Here is a 21,772-nt window from a genome sequence, read left to right as displayed (position 1 = left end):
GCAGCTAGCAGCTAAGTAAGAGAAATAATGTTTTTCAGTCAACTATTTTATAAAACAATACGTTCTTTGGCAACATTGAATTATCATAAATATTTTAAATTTTCCTTATTAAATTATCGAAATCATTTTCATGAGAAAATAAGTTAAAATAATTTATCAAACAAATCTAAATTAAAACGTTATTTAAGAAATAAGCTATACTTGAATACCGTACTTATGCGAAAACTATCATGAGCTCTCTAGAAGTACACAGTCTCGCTGCTTTTGAAGATGATAACGGTAACGTTGCAATTGAATCCAATGAAGGCACGTCGTCTAATACCTCTGATAATTTGTATTCATCAGGAGAGGGTATCGGAATTACCTACAATACGTCTCAATATGGAGATTTCAGTTCAGAGACAACATTTGATTCAGATGGAGACGATGAACAGGTTTTGGAAAATAAAGGAAACTGGGCGGAATTACCATCTCTTGCAGTAGAAAATATCTATTCATTTCTCAGTAGAACTGATCAAAGCCGCATGTCTCAAGTGTGCTCTCGATGGTCGAAAGATATCGGCTCACCCTATTTATGGAAAACAATGAAGTTTTATTTGCCTGAACATTATCACTCTTCAGAAATATATCCAGAAGTAAAATTTGCTTGTCAGCACGCTTCCATGTTTCGACATGTCGAAATTATTTGCAAAAGAGTTAGGACCCATCTCAAAAGCGTGATTTGGAAACAGCTTAAGTTGTTTCTGAAAGCTATAACGGACTCTTCGCAGCTTTCTTCACTTAAATTCATTAATATAGGATTTTACTTTCACAATCTGAATAGTATCATCCGCAAAGACTTATTCAAAACCATTATAACTTTCTTCATTTCACAAAAGAATCTCAAAACGGTCGTTTTTCAAGGAAGCCGTTTCAGCAAAGAAGAGGGATTGAAGCTCTTGAGAGCAATACTCCATTCTGAAAGCAACACGATAAGACACCTCACACTCCGAGGATTTATAAATGAGAATTCATCCACAGTTGGTAATAAATACAAATCAGATTTGTTGGAAGTGTGCGGTAGAATTGCAAATATAGAGTCACTTGAAGTAGATTATGCACAAACCTTTGAAGATGTCATAAACTGCTTATATGAAAAGTTTTGTTATAGTGATTACCAGTTTAATAAAAATAAACCCAGTATGTCGTCTCTTATTATTCACTGTGAAGATACTAGACAATCAATATCTAGAGGGATTCTACCTAGAACTTGGAAATATTTGAAAAAAGTCTGTCCGGATTTGAAAGTGAAAATGGACGTTACCATTCATAATAACTTAAACAGAGAAATGGGAAAATTCCTAGTTAGCAAAATACCTCTACAGACATTGGATTTTCGCTTTGAAAAGTTATTATCTTCAAATGCCGATATTAGAAATTTGTTCACATACTTTGAAAATTGCAAATACCAAGATCATTTAAAAATTTTGAATGTTCTGTGGATGCCTTTTGTCTCTGAGTTTGAAAGTTCTCTTATTCCATTTGTCCAAACCTGCAAAAAATTACAGACTTTACATCTTCATGCTCAAAGTACGCCAATTGGAATTGAAAACATTCTCAAGGCATTTTTAGAAAACAGCCCAGCATCGATGAAATCAATTACAATATGGATTTGTCAACTTCAAGAAGAAGAGGATGAAGACAGTTTTAGAGCATTATCAGAAGAATATTATCCATTATTTACCGCACAAGGCATAGATTGCTTTCTAATTGTGGATCCTAGGCAAAGGCGGTAAAGACAAGAACAAAATGTAATCACTACTTAAATTTTCAGTACATTTTATCCAATAGTAAACTAGGAAAACGAATGAATAACAACAAATACATTTGTAATTTTATTAATTAAATCATGAAAATAAATTAGGCATTATTTTTATATCGTGTATCGTATATTTCCAATGCAATTTTCTTTATAGTATACTTTAATGTACTTTTTGAATTTAACGCCAATATGGCAAGCCAAACAATCAAATTAAGTAGTGCCACTAGCAAACATCAATTAAGGATTTTTGTTGTTGAATTGTACCGTTATTATGTGCATAAGATGACTGAAAATTAAAAAAAATAATTAATGACTTAAAAATTAAATTAAATTATGAATTTGATTACTTTAAATAAGATTAATTTGAATATAAATAAGAACATTTAAGCTCTAATATTTTAAACGAATTTCAATATGAATATTCCTTTTTCTTCTTCGCTTGTAAAAAACAAATTTAATTTTATTATTTTAATTAAAAATTAATAAATATTATTTTAGTAAAAAATAATTAATAAATAATTATTGATTTAAAAGTTAAATTAAAAAATGAATCTAATTCTTTAAAAAAAATTAGTTTGCACATATATCAATAAAAACATTTAAGCTCTATATTTTAAAACGAATTTCAATACGAATATTTTTTTCTTCTTTTTCGCTATATTTTGAAATTGGATTTATTTAATCACAGAGGAGGAGTGGATTTCTCTTTTTTCTCTGTGGATTTCACAATTTTTCATTTTAAAATTAATCTTTTCATTTCAACAGATTCGAATTCTAGGAATCCATTTTTTTTGACAAGCATAACTTTCATTTCATAAGTGAATAGAGAAGATATGCAATTATGTTAAAAAAAAAAAAAAAAAAAAAAGCGCTTATTGGGAGTAAAGAGAAACGCTTTGTATAATTTAAAATGAAGTTTTAAAGCACAAGAAAACATGAAACATAGGCAACAAAAACACGACCGAGGCGTATAAAAAGATCAGCACTCGTAAAAATTCACAAATATAAGAGGATAGAAAATCGCTAATTAGAAAACAGCAATAACATTCAGAGTACACAATTAGAAAGCTTGATTTGACATTAACATTTCAAACAAAGAATAAATCCTGGTGAGAGTCCTTGTCTTTTATAGTCTCCAGATAGGATATGAAATTTACCAGAAGAATCTTTAGATTTCGGGTCATAATAGAAATAGAATAAAAATTCCTAAATTTTCTAAAATGCTCATTTTTATTGCTGAATTTGTTTCCAAATGATCATAAAGTTTGTCACCGAGATCGGGGGTTATTGATCTGGTATATATCAAGAGTTACTGTTAATCTCTTTTTAAAACAAGGACAATTTGACAGGGAATCTAACTTACAAATTTGTAAAAATACACTTAACCCTGAAACATTTTCTGCGTTACACACAAAAGTAACGCACAAAATTAAGAAGAAAAAAAAGTTTATTCAGAGATTTTTTTAAATCTTTATCTGCGATTTCATCTTTCATAGAATTTGTGTTTATAATAAACTTTGGAAATCAGGAAAATAAAGCTTTTTAATCGATTTGTTTGTGACCCTCTTAGCCTCAGCGGCTTTAGGCAGCTCCCTAGATGAATATCTGCCACCGTTTGGTTCTTTCTTATCGGAGAGACACATTATCAGAATGAAATGTTATAAAAATTTTATTTGTATCTCTATATCTTATCAAAGAACATATAATTCGTCCTAATTTACCTTTTGCATACACTCATATTAATCAATTTTCAAAACAAACAAAGAAAGAAAGAGATATTCAATTAATAGTCCTATAAAAAGGAAAACACGTTGCTGTAGAATCATCAAGTTTGGAAAATAGGCAAGAAAAATAAACTATATAGATATCCAAAAATATAAAATGGCACGCTTTCTTCACAGCCATTTTTAAAAATATCCTCTAAATAAAACGACCTTTCACCGTACGCTCATTAATTTCACCCTTCCCCAATGATCATATACAAGTCCTTCTTCTAGGTTACTCTTCCTTCCATTGATATGTTCGATGCCCTTTCTAGAATCGTGATCAAAAGGCCGTAGAACGTCCTTGTCCGTCTAAATGAATCGTTGCCTCTTTATATGAACAATGAACTCGCTTTCACAAGAGAGCCAACATACTTTTTAACATTCTCGTACACGAAGTATATACAAAGAGAAAGAAAGTCACCAAAAATATTGCCTTGATTTTTTAAAACCTTTTTGAGTAAAATAAAAAAAGAGGGCGTTTCTAGAATTATGTTTGTATCCGGCTGTATGAACAGACGATAATTCACAACCGCAACATGTTAGATCAGTGGAATATGGCTTGTGGTCCTTATACCAAAATTGTAGAGCTGTGAGTAATTTTGAAATTAAACTGGGCAAAAGGAAGATGTATCTCCCTTATATATACTATAGAACACATTGATTTTCTTCTGGAGAGTAAAACCACTTAAAAAAAAAAAAATGTTTCCTCTGTTCAATACTCGACGATTAATCTCCATAATCAAATATTTATTGGCAGAGACTGGATACAAAAAGTTTCAAAACTCAATTAGAAATAGTGAAGAAGACAGAGAGTGTGTGCCATCTTCGAATATGGTATGTTCCTCTCTTGATGAAGTTTGTGTTAAATTTCATCGTACAGTAGACTCCCGATTATCCGCGCCTGCCGCACTAAGTTTTTATTTTGCTTCCAAGCAAAGAGAAAATGCTTCCAAAGCAAGAAGCAAACACAAATGACTGATTTTTTCAAAAAGGTGTAGTTTTACAGTTATGCTTTTGTAATTACATAATACATTACAGTATTAAAACAGTACATATGTATTAATTTTTCTGTGAATCCTTGAAGCCTCTCGTAAGTACAAAGCACTTTTCTGTTTTCGTTAACAAAATGCATTTTAAGTTAGTTTTGAGTGATATACTAAAATATTAAGATTTAGTTAAACATTTCCTGCTGTTTATTTTACGTTTTATTGTAGATAAAACGATTTTTCAATGTTGGAATGACTGCTTTCTCTTTTGCTATACCCGTTTTTAGCTTTTTTCGGATTATCCGCGATTTTTGTTATCCGCGGCGGCCGCGCCACCCAATTCCGCGGATAATCGGGAGCGTACTGTAGATTTAAAAATAAATGAATGCGCATTTTGGGTCAGTAATAGTTCCTTTTGACAGACTGAATTCTAATTTTGATATAGATCTAACTTTTTGATTCCAAGATCAAATAAAACTAGCCACTTTTGTTCACCAGCTGTCACGCTGAGAATATTGATTCTGTTTAATTTCAGTTATATCTCTTTTATAACTTGATGCTTATGATCCCTTCAACAAACGAGGGGTTTATCTAATGAAGTCTATTATCATAACATTATAGCGAAAAAAAAATCCCCTTAGTTTCTAGGTAATTTGTTCCAAATGGCACGTCATCTTTAAGGGTAGTGTAATTTTACTTTCTGATGCTTCATGTGAACTGTTCAGATAATAATCTTTCTTCACGAGGTTTCATCAAACATTTAATCACGAGGTTAAATGTTTGATAAAATGACGAATAAAATGATTTGATTTTCATTGCTAAAAGGAAATCGATTGCTGAAAATTAAGCAAATAGTTCTGCAAAATTGTCAAAATTCAGAAAAGATTGCACGGCAAATTAAAGTCATAAAAAAAGACAATTTTTAAAATTTTAAAAAGGTGCAAAAATTAAATTTGAGCATGAACAATTTTGGATATTACGGAAGAAAATGTCAAAATTTGGTCAATTTTAAATTAAAATTCTATAATCATTTTTCAAAGTGCACATATTCACCTTCTAAATTTTATTCGTGCCGAATTCGATCGTTCTAACTTTGATGGCCCACTCTTTTGAGAGCACACACACATACTTTTTATATATATTGTTACAAAATTTTTTTTCTACAAATACCGCCACTCAATTGTAATACCTCAGCGTATTTAATCGCTAGTTCAGCAGCTTGCTTGCTGTCTAATCCTCCGAAAATCTTTACTTGACGCGACTCCGACTCCTCTCACACACAACTTCTGACGATCCACACAACTTCTTACACACGACTTCACTGCAGCTTCAGAGTGCCCGTCTTTTATAATTCCGGGAGGCGGGGCTAGAATCTTCAGACCAATCATTGCGCATCTGAGTGTATCTTGGTTCCTACTGGATGGATCGTGAAACTTCTCGAACTTTCCAGTATGATCCAATTAGTCGCCAAACTCGCCAAATTCGTCGCCAAGCTCTCAAGTCATTGACGCGGTAGCCGCTCAGCACAGATCTTACAACGGTCTTTCTCACGATGACACTATTCGTGCCGGGTAGAAAAATTACAGATTTGTAACAATATATATATATATATATATATATATATATATATATATATATATATATATATATATATATATATATATATATATATATATATATATATAGACAAATCGTGATCGTTTTGACATATACACGAATACAAGCACACAAAGTCTATCTAACGGATTTGATACAAAATGCATAGCTACAATGTTGGTGTAAAAATAAAATACTTCATTTTATCATACTGTTTGTTACATTTTTGAATTATCACATTCACATACCATCATACAGATCTAGTCTAAATTCTTTTACATGTCTACTATTTTCCTCACATGTTAAATCTTCTCACTCTTGCAGACTGCGGATGTTTCATTAACCACACGAACAAAAAGAGTAAAAGTAAATGTACTCAACCCAAAATTTTATAGAAACTCCAATTTTGGTGTAAAGATTACATACAAAATTCTATCCATCGAACTTGCTGTGATTTCGTGATCACGATCATAGACATACTTATTTCTAAAAATGGATTGTCCAATCTGAGGGTGGAAAATAAGCATCTTAAAATGTAGATATTCAATAAAATCTAGAAATTGAAAATTTTGAAAACTACAATGTGAGATATTATAAAACAGTATTAAAATTTTGCTATATGTGTAATTATACTATCATTGGACAGATAAAATCTATGCCTTGAATTAGATTTGCTTTATTCAATTTCATAACAACCATCGGAATTGGTCGTGAAACAAATAAAATAATGCATAATTTCTGACATTTGAGGCATAAATTTGTAATTATTTTAAAAATAATTCGTTTTTAATTGAAATAGATGAACGAATAAAATAGTCTACACACATGAAATGAGCAGAAAGTTGGAATTACACTAAACTTTCATGAAAAAACGGTACCTCTCTTTTACAGACATGATAAATCAGACAAAGCATGCGAAAAAAAAGAACGATTTCTGTTCTGCACAAAATGTGGACATCTTGTAGATGGCATTGAAACAAATATATTCATTCACATTCAATCCTTTCTATTATATTAAAATCGTTTCCTGGATGGACGGTACTAAAGGGATACAAGGTAAAATGCACTTCGAGAATATATAAAAAAAAAAAAGTGTTCTTTTCTAATAAGAAAATCCCTTTTTTACCTACTTACCAATTTACCACGGAAGACGTATGGCAAATGACGTCAACTTTGATTTACGGACAAATACCTTCTCGCCTATAAGATTTCATTCATGAGTTTTACTGCCTGCCAGAAACAAACTTTTATGAATGAACTCAGCTTTACGAGAGAATTTGCTTCCCTAATTTCCATTTAGGGATCTTTTACAGGAAACCATAAAATAATGAGTTTTATATCAGTCACTTTTTTTTATTATTATTACTGTGAGTGGATAAGTCATTCACCTCAAAACAAAACAGCAAATATATTTAGGGAAGAACTTTATTTTGAGTGATAAACGTATAAAATACAGCAAAATAAAAATGAGTTTTATTATTTATTTACACGAATGCATTTGTTGAATACTTTTTCGGTGTTGTATATCAGAATGACAGGCATAAATCTAAAAAGAAACAAGCAAATCTAATCTTATTAATAATAATAAAAAAAGTTCTATGTTTATTACAGTTTATTTATTACAGTTACATGTTTTTTACAGAATATCACCTATAGAAATAATACAATAATTATCTTTGTTTAGTTATTATCTCTCATCCGAGATTATTAGCCTTTTGCTTTTCCTAAGACAAGAGATTTTCTTTGAAAAGAAATCCATAGACTGAGGTTTAGACGGTGTTGTTCATAGTTTTTGAAACCAAATCAAAAACTGAAGACTGGACAATATTTAAGGAATACTTATAAGCAGCAAGAAAAAGAAGGAAGTATTGAATATTTTTTAGCGAGTTGTAATTCCTGATCAGTAATAAATTCATGAAATCAATATCTGACTCAATCAATAATCACTCAAAATCTGATAATCAATTCGTAATACAAAGCATCTTCTATATTTTTCCAGTTATAGAAAAAAAAATATTGTTATAAAAATAATAAAAAAAATATCATACAAGGCAAGTTATATGGCTCTCAGGATTTTAGAGTGGTCCACTTATGTTCAAATATACCAAGCAGTTAGAATCAAAATATCTTCATTCTTAATATTGAGGGGTGAAGACCTAATAGTAAGAGTATCTCAAATTTAATGATATGTATTTTAGTTCGTTCAGAAATGGATGATGACACACGAAAGTTCTAAAATGAAAATGAACAAGTCAATAAATAATGAACATTATTTATTCACCTTCAAACATTTTATGTCAGAAAATTTCCGATACTTGCTTTCAAAAATAATAATAATAATAATGCCACAGGATATTTAAGACTTGCGAAATAAAATAAAAAAATTACAGGATTTTTTTGGGGGGGGGTATCTATTAAATTCAACTAACCAAACTACACAGTCCAGTCATATTAATTTGACCAACGCCTACTTTCTATAACTTTAAATAACCAATAGCAGAAGGCACGTGTTATCCGCAAATTTTGTGTATATATAAAGTGTGTTGTGAGCATTCGGAAAGCATTTCAGTTCTTGCAGTCATGTAAAAACGAAGCGATTTATCCAACGTCCAAAAGGGCTTGATCATTGACTTTCGGGCCAAGGATGGAAGCATTTCCGAAACGGCTAATTTTGTAAACTGTTTGCGGGCCGCCGTGGTAAAAGTATACCGTGTATGACAAAATGGCACTATCCAAAATCAGCGATGTGTCAAATGTGGTGCACCAAGGGTCATAAATGGCAGAAGTGAATGGCGGCTGCGGAGAGGCGTTCGAGCGAATAGACGTGCAACCGTTGAATTACTGACCGCTCAGATGAACCAAGGAGCTACCAACAGTGTCTCCACAACGACGGTTTAGCGAACTTTGCTGTGTATGGGCCTCCGCAGCAGACGCCTGGTTAGTGCACCTATCCTGACTACTGTTCATCGACGACGAAGGCTGGAATTTGTACGTCAGTACCGCAACAGGGCTTTCACTGAGTGGAAACAGGTGGCTTTTTCCGATGAATCACGTTTTATGTATATGGCGTGAAATGTCATAAAAACACCCTGCAACAATTACCATCAGGGTCCAAGCTGGAGGAGAAACGTTTTCGTGGTATTCTCTGGGTACACTTATCATTGTGGAAGGCAACATGGATCACCACAAGCTTGCGTCTATCTTTGCGGACCATGTTCGCCCCTACATGATAAGTTATTTTTCCTCAGGATGACGGCATCTACCAGCAGGACAATACGACTTGTCATACAGCTCGCAGTGTACGTGCGTGGTTCGAAGAGCACTAGGAAGAGTTTACCGTACTCCCTTGATCAACAAATTCCCCAGACTTGAACCCAATCTAGAATCTGTATTACCACCTCGCACAAAGGAAACTTACCCGCGTAACCTAGCGTAGCTGGCCGCAGCACTGGAGTTGACATGGCTCAACATCTCAGTAAACACCTTCAGGAACCTAATTGACTCTCTTCGTGCACGTCTCACAGCTTCCGCTCTGCAAAAAATGTCTATTCTGCATTTTGACAGGTTATCACATTAATGTGACTGTACCATGTAATTAATAAAAGGAATCCAGTTTTCCCTCTAACACATCTACGAAGAGGTTGCATTTGTATTGGACTTTCAGAAGATAAGGAATCTCACTCAGATTTCACCAAACAGATAATCAATTAAAAATTAATATTTCTAATTGATTCCTTATTGAATATTTCATTGGCAATCAGATGCACATCTTCAACACTGTATTAAAATAGGGGAAAGAAAGTTGAAGGACAAAGTTCTCACTGTTACTGAAGGGGGGGGGGGGATTCCAAGTACATTCAAAAACTTTTTTTTATAGAATATTTAAGAAAAATAAAATTACATATAAAATTGATTAATTTGAATAAAATATTTTCACTATTAATATTCCAATACATCACTATTTTCTTACTTACTACTTTCAGATGTTTATGTAAAAAACACTTATTATGTTCATCCTCCAGTTAAAAATCCAAAAATTAAGATTTAATATAGATTTCAAGATAATAATCCAAACACCCTTAAATGTTACCCAGAATACAGCTAATTTTACCCAATGTAAAATTGACTCTCATTTCACAAACATATTCACACTTTAGCTGAGACAAAAGAAATGCTAATTCTACAAAAATCTCTACCTTACTTTTGATTAAGGATTAGAAGAATGAAGGGGGAAATGCAAGACTAATCAGCAAACTTTTACTCACATTTAAACAAATAGATCGAAAACAATACATTATAAAAATATTTTAAATTTACAACTTAAGTTGCTATGTTAAAGCCTCTATTTTGATACTGCTACTGAAATGAAAACTTCTATTTTTCAAATAATTTGTGCAAATTTCTGAAAATCCATCTTTCACTCTTTTTGATTTAAATTCTTTGGTTCATTGAAATGCATTTCCCTTTCTAATTCTTTTCAACATTTTGAGATTGCAATCTTTGCTCATACTTATATGTTTTTATTATATTCAGAGCAGGCATTTTTTTTGGCATATGAAATTTTTTTCTTTTGTGATTTAAAAACTCTCTTCCTTCAATTAATCTCAACCTTCATGTTTTACAACATACTTTTACTTTTTAAGATTTACAACCTCAATATTTTTATTTCAAGAAAATTCCTTTTCAGCTAGGGAATAGTATCAACATAATTTTAATTACTTCTTGAAATTCTCATAAGAATTTTAACCTTCTTAATATTTTGATAAAACCTTATCACTTCAGTTCTTGGATAATTTAACTTCTACTGAAATGCATGCTCCAAAATTCAAAAAGTAGTTAATACTATTAAAAGAGATTAGTATCTTCTTGTAGTCACTTGAAATTAATACGAATAAAAAGAATGGCTTTCATCTTATTATAAAAGAAATGCATTTGTTTGACCACACACCTTGGATATCAACAATTTATACTCTTTGAAAATATATATTTGAGAGAGAATTCTTCTCAAACTTTACAAATGCAGGTATAAACAAAATCCTGACATTCACTTTCAAATCTCTTAAGCACAGGTATAAAAAAAAGTGAAAACTAATAATAACAAAAGATTTCATAATATTTTACAAATTTTTCACATCATCATGTGTGAAATTGAATTTTCTATACAGTAATTCAACAACACAGAGCCATTTATAGTGGCTTGTTTTTCAATCTCGTATTCTATTATAAAAGTGACTGATTTCTATTTACCTAATTAGCCTACAATATATTTATTCCGCAGATTAAAAAAACATATTCTAGGTATATAAAGATATATAAACTAATTGGCATGAGAAATTTCATGTAAGTAGCAAAATATATCTGAAGTATTACAAATAAAATGAATTAAATTCTCTTATTATTATTTACAATATTAGTATACTAGTTGGAAACACAGCTACTTATGTATGACTTCTTTATCCTGAAACACAATAAATTTTTGAAGCTGGTATTAAAGCTAAAATCTCTATCTAATTAAATAATAATAACAATAATAACCACTACTTGAGCATTAATTACATAATTTTTGGTCTTAAAATAATGAATAACAGCATATTAAAAGACTTCACTTCATCATACAACTAAAAATTACAAGAAGAAATATTAACTCTAAGACAGAACTCGCTATTTTATAATCATTGAAATAATATTTAATTTTGTATATTAATTTACAGATCTATTAAAGAGTGCAAAATTTTAATGTAACCCCCCCCCCCCTGAAGAATTAGCTATTATCAAAAACAATATTTGCATGCAATTTCAAGGAGTAAATTGTGCAGAGCAAGTTCCAATAATCAAAAAGAGGCATTAAAAGAAGCTACTTTCTGTTACTGTTATTTATCATTATTCTATTTTTTATTATGAAATAAAAAAAGAAGTTAAAAATATATTTTTGAAAAAAAAAATCCTTATTAAGAAAAATCTGATTTAATTAAAAATATAAACTTTCTAAAGAATAGATTTATACATGCATCACATTCATCAAATGAGCATATGATGGGTAAAATTTATAGTTTTGTACAAATATGTAAAAATAAACTTTAGTTTTGCTCTATTTTATTTCAAATTTTGACTATCATATATATATATATATAGAATTTACAATACTAGACATGTTAAAACTTTTAAAATATCAAACCAACCTTTAAATATATATCCACTTAAAGAATTAACAAAAAAACATGAAAATATTATATACTGAAGCAAAAGATAATATATATATATATTATATATATTATGTGTATATGTATAGTTTATATACAGTATAAGATAATATATAGCATGTATAGTTTAGCAACAAAACTTAAAATTTAAATTCTGTTTAATCAATTTTTATAACAAAATAAGCAACAAATTGATCAACATAACCTTTTATTGGATCAGTTCTCAAACATTTTTTACAATACTGCAAGACAAAAAGGAACACAAATTTTTTAAAAAAACATTTTATGGTAATATAAGAAATTATTATTAAAAATTTTATGACATGCAGCATTGGACGTCATAAGAGTCTGTAGCAAAAAATATACAAAAGAAAAGTACACAAAAACAAAATTGAACAAGTTTGCATTTTCAATACAAAAAATATTTAGTTACCAAAAACTAAGATGTATAGCAAAATATTTACTTTATCATCAACAACTGTTTCTTTAATATTAAAACCATAACATTGCAAATATTTATGACAATTACATATGAAATTCCTGATTCTCAGGAATTAGCCTACAGCTGTATGACAACAAACAACATAACTTACGAAAATCTTAAGCTAAATTGTAAGATAATGTCTTTTTAAAAAATATGACTTAAAAGCATTTTTAATTTTAAAATATTAAATACTATTATAAACTACCACTGCCATTAAGAGCTAAACCTATAGTTTCGTGATTAAATGCCAAAATACTATACTATTTTCTAAAGGCCTTAATATTTGTAAATATACTAAATAATACCCGATTCTATGAAAAATCCTTTGAACTATTAGTCCAAACCTAATAGAATAGAAACATTGGCTCGACTGCATAGAGCAATACTCAAAGATTTGCATAGAATGATTATGACAAATAACAAGTGATTCTATAGAAATAGAAAATATTTCCTTAACTATCCTACTAAGATTAAAACTTCTTTAATTTCAGGATGGAATGAGTAAATGAAATTTTATACATTTTTTAGAAAAGCATCTACACTGATATGTATGAGCTATTTAACCTAATGCACTAATGAATACCTAAAATATGAATCAAATTTGATATAAGCTATAAATAGTGCACAAAGATTATGCCTCATAGAAAAGAAACAATGATAAATCCACTTCAGTATTCAGTAAATCTGAGAAATGCACATAAAAATACGTAACAGACATACAAGACTAGAAAAAATAGAAAAAAATTACACATATAAAATACATGTAACCACATTCAATAACAAAATTAAATATTCTTTGTTTATATATCTGCCTGAAAGTAACAATTATAGATAATTGTTGTTTTTAAAATTTTTTATTTAAGTTTAGAGAAAAAAATAGTGTAGATACCAAAATTAGAGCTAATAAATTATCAAAATAGTTATTGCGCGGCCACATATGAAAATTGGAAGAAATGTACATTTTCATTTTCCAGATATAATCATAAAAATTTTGAATCCTATTATACTAAATTATACATTTGCCTTTTAATGACATGCAATAAAATATTCATTTTTTTTTACATATATGATAGAAGCCTTTAATTTTATAATAAATTGCCAGTGGCTAACTTAACTAAACATTTATTTTCACTTTCTAAGAAGACATTTCAAACTTGCCAAACAATTTATAAACTGTCATACTATTATCATTAAATCAAAATATTTATTTTGGCCTTCAAAAGGAACTTGTGAAACTTCCGGAGGATTATTATATATCACTCATTTATTTATTAGAAAAATGTGTTGCAATATTTAAAAGATAAATGTGTTCATATTTCGTGCTGTGTTAATCAAACACATTGAAAACACAATTCAATGTAAAATTGCAATCACAACTGCATTAAAATAAAAATAAAAAAATGACCTCAGGCTATCCTTTTAAGTTATTGGACAAAAGTCAATGAATTAGCAGCTGAGAAACATGTCAATTATTTAAATCAAGTGAAAATACCAAATAAATTTAACTGCTTACTTGAGTATTATTTTTGTTTCATATATTTTTTATTCTAAAATGATCATTTTACATTACAATACAGTTAATTAAAAAAAAACATACACACAAAATAAATCAAATCACATAGCAATTTATGGCAGCTATATGATTGAATGAAAAATTTACAGCATAAATTGAATCAAAACATTTTACTCATAGGATAATTGAATTAGTTAATTTTCAAATTTATTTGTTTTTCTACACAGATTCACACTAGGAATGACAAAAGTGAAATTTATAGTATACATTATCACCTTGTAAATCGAGTGGGAAAATGGTTTGTAAAAACCAACAATCTGGTATTTGAAACTGTTCTACAGAATCTCCATGGAAAAATACTTTTTTTAAACTATTTAGAATTTGACAACTTCTCAACCATATTTTCATATTAGTTAAGCTATGCCTAATCTAAATAACAAAGCAACAAGTTTTGACAACATCACATAACAGGAATGTTCTTAAGCAGTTCTAATAATTAAATGAACACCAGAATCAGTAATAATAGGTTTACTCAATTCTCCAACTTTTAAAGCAAAGGAAGCATCTTCAAATGGCTTTTGCATGGCTCCTCGTCCAAAAAGACCCAAATCTCCTCCTCTTTTGGCAGAACTACAGTCACTAAATTTTGATGCAAGATCTTCAAAAGTTGACTTTCCTGATATTAGCTGTTCTCTGAATCCTATTACAGACAGAAAATATTAAGTTAGGAACATTTACTTCATTATGTTATTCTTTCAAACATGATTTTTGTCAAATTAAATATTTATTATACTTTTGTTTTACCTATGTTTTATGTAAAGAATCGCAAGAAATATCCCAAGCAATTAGAAAAAAAATATTTGCAATTTTTTTAATACAATAATTTTTTATAAACAAAATATTTAAATCAATCATCATAAGTACAGTTATATATGGGTAACTAACAACAGATGTTAAATATGTTTTGCAGTTTGTCACAATAAAATTACTTTTTAAAAGAATACTGTGACTGCTGAAATTTGTTTGAACTCACAAGAGATATGAATTATATCATACATTTAAGTGATAACTAGTAATGAATATTGATGCCCCAGCAGAATGAAGCATTTATCATTCCCTATTAATGAACATAAGAATCTACCTTGATTGAATTATGGTGAACAAATGATTAAACAAAAGTGTGTCATTGAGTTTTCTAATGCTCATTGAATATCAACTTGATGGATTTTTACTTGTAGCAATGCCTGAAAGATAATCTTAAAAGCACAGGATCAGCAGCAAAAAATAATTTGAGAAAAACAGCTGAAAGAGAATGCTCCAAAAACAGATAGTGATGTTTTACAACTTCAAGAACAGCAAACAATTCTTACACTCTCCATAACTAACAAAAATTCCATATTTGTATATATTAATATGAGTTAAGAAATCATTATATATACTGATAGCTACTTCTGTAAAAGCTATTCAAATTATTAATTTTAAGATTTAATCAGAATGCAACAACAAAAATTCTATATGTATAGAATATTTAGCTTACATTAACACAATAGAAGAGCGATATCATACTGGTTATGAAAGTTTTACTGCCTAATGTCAGAATAAATCACATTTGAAAGATGAACCGCTGGATGGATCCCTTTGTTTTACATTTATAATAGTAATTTTTATATTTTCTAACAGGATAGCATAACTGAGATATTTTTCAGGAATCGAGAACAATCTGACATCCATTTGAGACATTAGCTCATTCTATCGACATAAATTACATTTTAAGGATTATAGACTTTCTTTATTTTAATCATATTGCTCATCTAAGCTTTTTCACATATTATGGTAGATTTAGCTAAATTGAAAAATTGCCAGCTTTAATCTGAATGTCAGGGTTATAAAATTGTTAAATGTAGTTAAACTTCAAGAAACCTTGAATCACCAAATTTTGCAGTAATTGCAAGGGGAAAAAATTATTCTTATAAAATTTTTTGTCATTGACAAGCTTTTCAAGAAAATGAGGCATGATTTGTAACAGAATAACAAAATTACTATTATTTGTTAAATAAGAACTATAATTACATTCATGCACACATGCAATTGCAAGTTTCAATTCACAAGCAAATTCTAATGTGAATGCTATACTGTGCTTTCCAATGAAACTTAGTTTTCTGGTTTTTATAATTTGATCAAAATATTTATAGTATAACAAATTGTTATATTTAATAATAAATGGAATTTAAAGAAAACACATAAAAGTAGTAGGTCTAACAAAAAGTAGAAAAAATAAATTAGGAAATGATATGTCCATGCTCACATTTTCTTTCTGCTTATATATATCGTAACAAAATAAAAATATTAATTCATTTTTACACAGAATAAATACAAATATACATAGAATAGCACATAATGAATCTTAACCTTCAATGATTTCCAAAGCTTCTTCTTTAGTTCTTGTAATATTTTCTTCTCGCCATGATGATGGACGCCTTGAGTCTCTGTGTTTAACAAGCAAATGGCTGCATCTCACTTGATCAACAGGGCCTCCACAACCTAAACTTGCCCCAGGTTCAGCAGGTTTAGTAGGTCTATCCCACTGACTTTCTTTAGTATAGATATTCAAGTAATATGATTGTCCTGATGAGATAAAAATATGTTACCTTTTAATAATGATTTAAATAAAATACAACAATTTAACTTAAATAAATTTATGGAGTTTTTAAAATATTTCTCAGGAATATACAATAAACATTATTTCCATTTGTAGATCTTGTAGAATAATTTAATTCTAATGATTAAATACAAATTATTAAATTTTTAACAAATCAAATTTTCTGCATTTAATTGTAAAAATGCAATTGCTTTCATAAATGCATCTTTTAAAATTGGTGAGTCAAAGGTAAACAATGATGAGAGGATTTAATAAGAAATAATAAAATGAATTTTTGTAATGAAGAACTGACATTCTAAATTTATATCACAAATATCATTACTACAGTATATTATATTGTACTGGTGAGACCAAAGTATAAATTTAAATACATAGTTCATTTTATAAATGACATTAATTCAAAAAAGTTATCAGATTTCTTCATGCTAATAAAAGTCAGTTTGTTAGTTGATGGATCTCCACATTTCCTGTCAAATTTGAAAGATCTAAATTATGGTCAATCAAATTTTGCCAAGAAATGCTTTAGAAGTTGAAAAATATATACCTCAGCATGAGTACTTTGGGAGCATTTGGATAAAATTAATTTCAATTAGATTGCTAGTTAGCCCTTTATATGCCTATGAAGCTTTCAGATCACATTAATATACCAACATTTTACTCAAAACATTTATCCCCTTCCCATGAAATAACATATATATATTATTATACAACATTTTGAACATGATGTAATACTGGTAAAATAAATATATATTACAAAGATGAAGGTTGGTAACACTATCAACCATAAATATTAAAGTAAATGTCCTGCAAGTTGTCTACAAATAAAAAAACAATGGGACGATCCTGTGCATTTATACTTTGGTCCTTTGCATTTATACTAAAGTGTTAATTAAAAAAAAAAAGTATACATAATAGCTTTGAATTTGTATATCAATAACAATTACTCATTCTTATTTCAGAACCCTTTTGTTCCTACATGCATAAGAAAAAGTTTTATAAATCTTAGGTTACAGATAGTTATGATAACAGATTTCAGTAAATTTACGATAATGTATATGCCTTTATTTTCTGATTTATTAATAACAGTGAATGCTTAGCTGTTATAAAAGAGAGACTGTATGTTGCATATTAAAAATATCAAGAAATAATATACTTTAATTAAAAATTCAAACTGACATTGCATCTTTTTTTATGTCAAGACCACAAAGGAATAAGAAAAACACAATAGGAAAAGGCAATGTCTTGTTTCAACTTCCATTGATAAGGGATTAGAAGAAAAAAGGAAAAGAATATCAAGTATAATATATCCAGTTAAAGAAAAAAACATGCAAAAAAAAAAAAAAAAAAGATATAGACAATATAATATCTAATTTGTTGGAATAGAACACTGTAAAAAGTCCTGATGTCTAATATGAAATTCTCCAAAAGTAATGTTGCAATGTTTAATGCTAAGTATAAAACTGTCTAATAGATTTTTTTCAAATATTTTGATTTGCTACAGATCAATAAACGTATATCTCTGTAAAAAAAAAAAAAACTTTTTTAAATGAAAATATAATATTAACCAGAAACAGAAGAAAAGCAATTCATATAGATAAACTTACAAATAGTTATTTCTCTCTCTATATATATATATATTATATGGGGGAATCATTATAATTATGCAACAATACAAGGCAATTGATGCATATATTAGTTAAATTTAAAAGTAGAAATTATTCAGGCATTTTGTTTAGCAATGCATAGTATAAAACAATCCATCAGATTCTAAAATGCTGAAGGTATTGTTTTCTTTAAATGACAAGATAACTTATGATTAGCGATTTTGTCTTATTAAGCAATTCTTAAATATTTTAATTTCACTATAGTGAAATAATGTAATATTTCATTGTATATATATATATATAATATCAATATCCCTCAATAAAATATGTGGGGATTATTAGAAAATTCTTTTCAATACCTTTGATGGAAGTCAATTTATTTATAATGCATCAAGCAGCCATAAGTCTCAAAATTATAGATTATTATTGCTTTATTTTCTAGTCTTTTCAATTAGAAATTTTGTATAACTGTGTTATTTCATTAGAATTACTTTTAAGATCTAACCATAATTATTTACAAGGATTAGCAAATAGTGATCATGCAAAGACCCTATGATAAATGCCATTTCATATTTCTGAATTAAAGCTTTATATATATATATATATATATATATATATATATATATATATATATATATATATATATATATATATATATATATATATATATATATATACACACACACAAACAGCTTATCACTATAATCATATATGTGCAGTTACTACAGAAGCAATAAATATAACTTTTACCATGAAATGATTTCTTCACCCTTCTGGAGAACATGCTCTCCATACCAACATGAAAGGTTCTGTGTATTTCAAACACACACATGTATAAATTTTTAAGAAGCTAATAATTTATGTTGTAATTATTAGGTAAAAGTTAATAAGAATACTTATCTTAAATTATTTTTATCTAAAAAGGAATGGAAACAATGTTATCGCAATACATAAAACAATATGGAATGTTTAAAGAATAAATTGAATAGTGTGAAAATGAAATTGCTAACCACCTGAAATATAAACATTTGAAAAACAAAATGTAAAAACATTAGGAAAGTAAAAAAAAAAAAAAATGAAATTTAGATATAAAAAGTAAGAAGCAAATTTCATATTCATTTCATTGTATTGTTGCAGCTCACATCAATATGTTAAGAATACACCAAACATAAATTTCCCACAAATCTCATAGCTAAATTCTGTGATAATAATATACTTATCATTTTGCATCTTTTTTACCGCATGACACATTGTTCACTTCAAAACCCAATTTGGCTTTTCTTTCTAACATTTATTCTTAGCTTGTTTAATTAAAAGGTAGGCAATTTTTACTCTATGTATTCCTTCATAAAAGCATTTACCAATTATAGTAGATATTTCCTTCCAAACAAATTTGCTTTATTGTTTGTTGAAAGACTGCAGTTGCATCATTTTTAAAACAACAAAGAAAAGTTGCAACAATGGAAAAAAAAAAAGGAGATCTGCAAAGTTCTATTATTACATCGAATTCCAAATGCTGATTAACAGTATATCGAAATGAGCTGCAAAAAAGCCAAAGTCATGCTCTTGTAGCACTCTAAAAGCTAAAACATTTACACCTAAACCATGAGATATAAAATGAATTTTTCTATACTGTATCTCTTACATACACACTTGCTGGAAAATTAAAAATATTTTCAACAACTTTACAGCACAGAATGTATTTGCATTCTTTTTTTGTGGCTAGATTTTATTCTCAAATATGTTTCAAATAATTACGGTAGATTTAACAGAAAAGCATCAATTTTCATTTTTTATCAACTCGCAATCATTAAAAATGTTATCATTATATCTATGCAACAACAACCTCTCAAATAGCCTAAGTTCATCTTTGATTATCCAGGAAAATCTTATAAAAATATAAATAAAAGATTTAGTACTGAAATATAAGCTAAATTCACAACTTCAATTTTGATCCCAATAAATTATAACATCTTTATTTGATTAATATAAAATTAGAAAAAGAATTATTTAAACATCTATAAGTCTAACTTTAATTTTAAAAGATAATAAATCAAGGTAAAAAAATAAAAGTCAGCAAAAAGCAAGAAAAATGTCAACAGTTTACTTTAAAATTACAATAATTCAGAGATTTCTTTTTATATATTATTCATATGTAGAGGTAGGAATATCCACCTTGTATACTCCCCTTTTAATTATTCTAAAATGCTTTCTTTCAGATTAGAAGTGCATCTGAACATACTACAGATAATATGTTTTTGCCCTTCTAAAATTTTCTGAATGCCTCTAACATCTTTATGCTTTCTGTGTGCCACTCCTACCACTATCTTCGGACAATAATAGTAAAATAGTTTGATTGTTTCATACGTCTACAGAAGCAAATAATGCATAATAGTATTCATGATAATTTCTGTGTTAAATCAGTATATAAATTCTTCAGATAGCCATACAGCACATGCGTAATTAAAAGCAATAACTTTATTTTTCACTGCTCCAACTTAAAATAGTATGCCAACATTCGACAATAAGATGCACCAGAAAAAGAAATGATTAAAATCTCTTAGCTACTACTTCTTCAATAAATGTTAAGCGTTCATCGTCTCCAAGACCTGAACACTTTGTTTTTAAATCGAGAATAATTCAAGATGCGTGAATCCATTATGATTTTTACCAAATAAAAAAGTTTTCAGCTTGCGTATACATTATTATAAGAAAGTAAACATATTAGAAAAACGATCACCTGAGACGCGACTTGTAATTTCTATACGATGCAAATTTTACAACCAAAATCAATGCATGTTATAGTTTACTGTTTTATTATCATAAATGAAATCAAATAAATAATACTGGAACAAAAGCTTCCGTCAGTACTTTTTCTTAAATGCAAATCTACTGGAATGTAATAAAAGTTCATTAAATGGGATAATTTTATTAGTGAAAATAAAACGAACCAGTAGAACGACTCATTCGTTTTTCCCATCCTTTAGGTAATTCCTCATCAGACATGATGAAAATAAGTACTTTATTCAAAAGATTATTTGGAAATGGAAAATATAAAAAATCGCAGAATTAGTTTAGCTTTTACGACTGGTTTTAATATTCAATAAACTAATGCTAACCAACGTCTAACTCTCGATTCTAATATTTCCTCTCAAATTTGAAG

The 21,772-nt window shown here is 28.6% G+C and overlaps 2 protein-coding genes across 2 annotated transcripts; one reads left to right on the top strand and one right to left on the bottom strand.

Moving 5' to 3' along the window:
• The first annotated feature begins 230 nt into the window (after positions 1-230).
• LOC129971740 (F-box only protein 39-like) lies at positions 231-1,775 on the top strand. Its single transcript, XM_056085715.1, has one exon. The coding sequence runs from the start codon at positions 231-233 to the stop codon at positions 1,773-1,775; it is 1,545 nt and encodes a 514-aa protein (XP_055941690.1).
• Positions 1,776-12,540: 10,765 nt separating this feature from the next.
• On the bottom strand, positions 12,541-21,753 carry LOC129972875 (peptidyl-prolyl cis-trans isomerase NIMA-interacting 1-like). The gene is made up of 3 exons (XM_056087178.1): positions 21,561-21,753; positions 16,756-16,971; positions 12,541-15,046 (listed from the first exon to the last, which is right to left on the bottom strand). The coding sequence occupies exons 1-3, from the start codon at positions 21,613-21,615 to the stop codon at positions 14,826-14,828; spliced, it is 492 nt and encodes a 163-aa protein (XP_055943153.1). The 5' UTR covers positions 21,616-21,753; the 3' UTR covers positions 12,541-14,825.
• Between the last annotated feature and the right edge of the window lie 19 nt (positions 21,754-21,772).

This window comes from Argiope bruennichi, chromosome 6, assembly GCF_947563725.1.
Source record: "Argiope bruennichi chromosome 6, qqArgBrue1.1, whole genome shotgun sequence".
Taxonomy (NCBI): Eukaryota; Metazoa; Arthropoda; class Arachnida; order Araneae; family Araneidae; genus Argiope; species Argiope bruennichi.
Note: the sequence above shows the minus strand (reverse complement) of the source record. Positions and strands in the feature narration are given on the sequence as shown.

Coding starts and splice junctions, on each gene's coding strand:
- LOC129971740 (XM_056085715.1), top strand. CDS start 231: ATGAGCTCTCTAGAAGTACACAGTCTCGCTGCTTTTGAAGATGATAAC.
- LOC129972875 (XM_056087178.1), bottom strand. CDS start 21,615: ATGTCTGATGAGGAATTACCTAAAGGATGGGAAAAACGAATGAGTCGT. Junction 16,972..21,560: donor ACGAATGAGTCGTTCTACTG/GTTCGTTTTATT, acceptor TTATCTCATCAG/GACAATCATATTACTTGAAT. Junction 15,047..16,755: donor AGCTTTGGAAATCATTGAAG/GTTAAGATTCAT, acceptor TGTCTGTAATAG/GATTCAGAGAACAGCTAATA.